Source organism: Vanessa tameamea, chromosome 24, assembly GCF_037043105.1.
Source record: "Vanessa tameamea isolate UH-Manoa-2023 chromosome 24, ilVanTame1 primary haplotype, whole genome shotgun sequence".
Lineage (NCBI taxonomy): Eukaryota > Metazoa > Arthropoda > Insecta > Lepidoptera > Nymphalidae > Vanessa > Vanessa tameamea.
In genome coordinates, this window is record NC_087332.1 from 5,228,253 (window position 1) to 5,233,165 (window position 4,913).

General features: G+C 30.7%; 1 protein-coding gene across 1 annotated transcript; it reads right to left on the reverse strand.

Annotated features, from left to right (window-relative positions):
• Positions 1–513: 513 nt before the first annotated feature.
• LOC113402708 (general transcription factor IIH subunit 3) lies at positions 514–4,124 on the reverse strand. Its single transcript, XM_026643015.2, has 9 exons — positions 3,963–4,124; positions 3,683–3,863; positions 3,274–3,372; positions 2,972–3,068; positions 2,754–2,870; positions 2,429–2,557; positions 2,136–2,271; positions 1,106–1,142; positions 514–959 (listed from the first exon to the last, which is right to left on the reverse strand). The coding sequence occupies exons 1-9, from the start codon at positions 3,976–3,978 to the stop codon at positions 896–898; spliced, it is 876 nt and encodes a 291-aa protein (XP_026498800.1). The 5' UTR covers positions 3,979–4,124; the 3' UTR covers positions 514–895.
• Positions 4,125–4,913: the final 789 nt, after the last annotated feature.

Sequence of the window (4,913 nt, forward strand, 5' to 3'; positions counted from 1 at the left end):
ACCTCTTACTTGGACTCAACTGTCACTTCCGCCCATCTTTGTGTCAGGTAAACTAGGTCACCAGCTGAGCGATCCCAACGGAAACCGTACTGGCGGTCACAAATCAGCTGGTGCTCCTCTTGGTACCGCAGGAGTCGAGTTGGGGCGTTTTTTAAGTTTTGACATAAATGTTTGATATCATTTAAATATGTATATCTTTTATTAAAAGAGCATAATAAAATATATTGTGAATCTATCATGTGAATGAAAGTAATTTAGTTAATTACTGAAAATGTGGTGCACGTATATTTTATAGTTTCAGTAATCGATGGCGACGGGTATGAAATTGTTACGAGGAATTCTTATATTTAACATTGTATATATCAATGTTGTTTACACCTTTAATGACGTATCATTTTGTATGTTACCCAACAGATATTAATTTTAAGTGCTTAGTGATATGTTGATGGTGTAACTTTTCCAATAAATAAATAAATAACCGATTCATTCCGGATCGGTGATAAGTAGAAAATATATTTTAAAAAAATCATTTTATTGTCATAAAACTATTTATATACACATCTATAACCTATTCCATTGGCAAGATAAAAAAAAAATGACTTTGAATTTACACGACACCATTGGTTACAATTGAATAATAAAACTTAAATAATCTATGGATATGGATTGAATGATGGCGCTTTGTCAAAGTTATTCTTGAAGTTTTGGAAGTAAAATTAAAGTGAATATAACCAGTAAAGTAGAGTAACGTTGGATTATACATAAAGACATATTCATGAAGAACTGTTTGTAGTACATAATATAGCACAGTCGTTATGAAATTGGACATGTAAATTTAGGTTTGTTTATCTATATCTGCCATTGGAATATATTAAATATTATCTTATACCATAAATTAAATTTTCATTTTCTTCTTCTTGGGCTTAATCGGCAGCGGACCAGCGATTTTGAATACGGTGCTGAAATATTTATTGTCATTATTAAAAGACTGAAACAAGACTGAATATGAATATTCAGCATATTATACATAAACGATCTGTTTTAAAAAAAACAATATTCGGAGTCTCTGTTAATGATTTAAGATGAATTTTATTTTTATACTCACTGGCATGTTGTGCATATTGGGCTGAACTTGCAAAACACTGAAACATCAAATATATCTCATTATAATTGTATGGTATGACACAATTAAATAGTTGCATCGATAAATAAAAAAATAAAAATACAATTAATCGTCAATTTGGCGAATGTATTTGATTATTAGACATTACAAATTATTACGTTTGCGTAAAGATCATTTTCCCACAAGAAATAGATAATAGATTGAAGATTTTGAAGACGCTTTTAATTCGGATGTGATTCGGTTTTACGGATTTTGCCGATGCTACGTCTAAGTTGTGTCGTACTATACATCACAAAGTGAGAATAATTGTTAGGGTCTAGTAATTGATATTTAAGTGTAAGAATACTCGTGAATTACATCAGAATTTATTTTCATTTTACTCAGAATCACATACAGTATTAAAAATTTGTTGAATTATTAATCCTTCTCTTTTAACATAATCATTTGGTACTTAATCAACTGTTCTATTTTGGTTGCACATATCTTTCATAAAATATCTTGCAAAACACACACGCACACACATACACACACACGCACACACACACATACACACTTCTTTATACAACTGATACTTTTAATTCTTGTATTTTTAAGGGGCCTTTTTAGCCGCCTATATCAGTCCCACTGAGACATATTATTAATTAAATTATAGCCTTAATAGCACTGCTGAGCACCAACAACTCTGCTCATAAGAAGTTTGGAGCTTTAATTTAATTTATTATTACTCGATAATCAAGATACATAGACAAAAAATATTAGTCGTTTAACGATCAGTGCAGTTTATGTGGGGTTTGTACCTCACTACTCCTGTGCTCCAAATATGCACAAAACAATACAGGGTTCTTCATGATTACCTTTACTGTCGGGGATTAGATGAATTATGTACACAAATTAAGCATGAGAATAATGAGACTGGATTATTGACTCGATTTCAACCCGGCGTCCAATATACTATACCTCTTGTTTAAAAAGTAGTATTAAATTTAGATAAATTGGAACAGAAAAATCTTACCACTAAGACAAACGGAGCACACATAGCCTATAGTGAGCAGTTCCCTGTGGCAGAAGCAAGCAGCGCGGTAGTCCACCCTGCCTCGACCTGGTAGCACCAGCTCCTTGCGTTCCCACGCCTCAGGTAAGAAGACCCACTATATGTTGAAATGAAAATAATATAAATTAGTAATTCCCAAAATTTCGATTGCTCTGCAGTCTGGAAATAAATATGTGCATTGAAAATATTGAACAAAATTTTTGTTGAAAAATAATGAAAATTTGTATGTATAATAATTGTAATAGAAAGCATACCAATAAATATTGTAGTAATCCCTCCAGTGAAGGTACTTTTAGGTAGAGTCCACCAGTGATGTCACAGCCCTGTTGGAGTAAGCTCAGATGTTTGTCCAGAGAGCAGACATCTATCAATACCTGTTGTTTCTGAAAATAAAAGTTAATTTTCTTTTGTTTTTTCAATGCCTTTTGAGCAATAAAATCTAGAGGTACAGCCGTTGTATATGTAATTTTAACACTATACTTACAGTTTAAGCCAAATGCTCAAAATGATGCAATACCATTAATTTAGCATTTTTATAGTAAAACCTTTATGTATTAATTAATGATCTCATTGTTTTACCTGAGCAGTAAAAAACACATTCATATAATTGATGTACTGGGCTGCAGTATCTGAGCTCCCTGTCACTATGAGAATGCGACTGCTCAGTCTCAGGCCTGGTGATGCTTCTCGGCGCATCTGTAAACAGCGATTTATTAAAAAAAAAAAATGTTTGGATTTTTTAGAATATTATATCATTGATTAAACTGCAAATAGTTAAGATATTATTAGTTTATTACCCTGGCTATGCAACAGAGTGCCATTGCCATTGCACCAGCAAGCAGAGACTCTCCTGGTCTCTCTTCTTGTGGCTGACTTTTAATTAAGTTTACGAGCCTGAAAAACCATTTATTAAATGACATATAGCATTCAAACTAATTTTTATTTAAGAAATTTATCCTAAGATCAAAACAATTTGGACATTCAAAATTTTATCTCCAACAATATATTATGTATGAAATATGACCAATATAAGTAAAATGATTATAAAATATAGTAAAGTGAAGAATAGTAAAATGTTATAGCAAAAGGTAAGATTTACCTCATTTTAATAGTTTTCTCAACCAAAGTAAACAGTTCATATTGTCCATCAATTTGCCGCACATCCAATGGCTTTCCAGGAGATGGATATAAGTATTCACTGAAAACACAATATGCTTTCCATTAAAAATAGTTTTTGAATATTTCAAAATATTCTTTATTTTATTATTTATTAAATCATACAACATTATATTTCGAATGTGAATAACTTCTTTCCAAAGGACATAAAGTTCCAAGTAATGAATATAATTAAAAAAGGGGTAATTTGCTGCCCCTCAAGGCTGATCAAGGCTCAAGCCCATTCAGCCTGCTGGTAAATCCACAATGAGAATAGGTGTTAATACTGGTGTTGTTTTTTAAACTTCACCCAAACTTCCTACTAAAATAGTTCGCTAGTAGTAGTGGCGTACCTTTTATGAAAATGGCAACCGATCACGGCTAGCTGGTTTCTGGATTTCTGCATCAGATGCGAGTTGGCAAATGCTATTACGGCATCGAGACAGCCGGTGAGTACTTTTGGATCTTCTGTAATATATCGCTGGTTCGGGTTTGTATCCACTATTATAACTAAAAGACTGCTGTCCGAAGGCGCTAAAATGTAAAATTCATTATTTCGTATAAAATTAGTTGTTGTAAGAGTTTAATATACAAGTATTTTAGTCGTATTAATTGAATTCGTCACAAATTTACCATCATCGTCTGCCATTTTGCTAAGTTATTCTATAAAATTACTTTACTATCACTAATTATTTTATAATAAAATGAAAGTATTTATTTTTTATTTTATTCATTGAAAACGGGAAGAGACATGCGTTGTTTTTGTTATTCGACAATAAAGTCATAATTATGTCATTGTCAATTTCATGTAGTGATGCCATGCTTTTTGGTCAACTCGTCTATAACATAAACAATCCACAGTCTATGGTTAATATTATTATATGACGTAAGAACTCTTATTTTTAAAACCACAATATGCGACTGAGTCCTGTATTAAATAATTTATTAAAAATATACTTTTTTTAAGCAATTTTTTGTTTTGTTTTGATATGGTTCACTTGAACTCATAAATCGCATGTTTAATTTAGGTATATTGGCTAATTTTTATTTAATTTATAAACTGTACCTCTCTATAATTCTATCCGATGTCTATTCGGCATAGATATCTGAGAGATATAGCATCCTTGCGTATTAGTATGAGTCTAAGTGCCGCTTTTATTCGCACAAATAACTATCAAAACTATCAAGACACATGTATAAGAAAGTCATTTAAACAAGTCTACATACATACATACTACATACGCAAAAAAATAACATCACAAATACATTATTTAATAGAATTATCTATATCATATATAAATTGGACCGAGCTATCTCTTGTAGACTACAGTCATTCAAAACACACTTATACAATTAAGGACATCTAGAGAATAGAAAGAAGTATTTAACAGTATTAACTAAAAAAAAACTATATCAATATACAAAATGTGAAATAAAAAAAAATCTTTAAATGAAACAGTGATATAAAAGCAATTAGAATTTAGATATAATAATATTAAAAATATTTTTATATAATATTTTGTTATTTATATTATTATTAATTATATAGTATCCATAGAAATCATGGATATCAACAGGATTTGA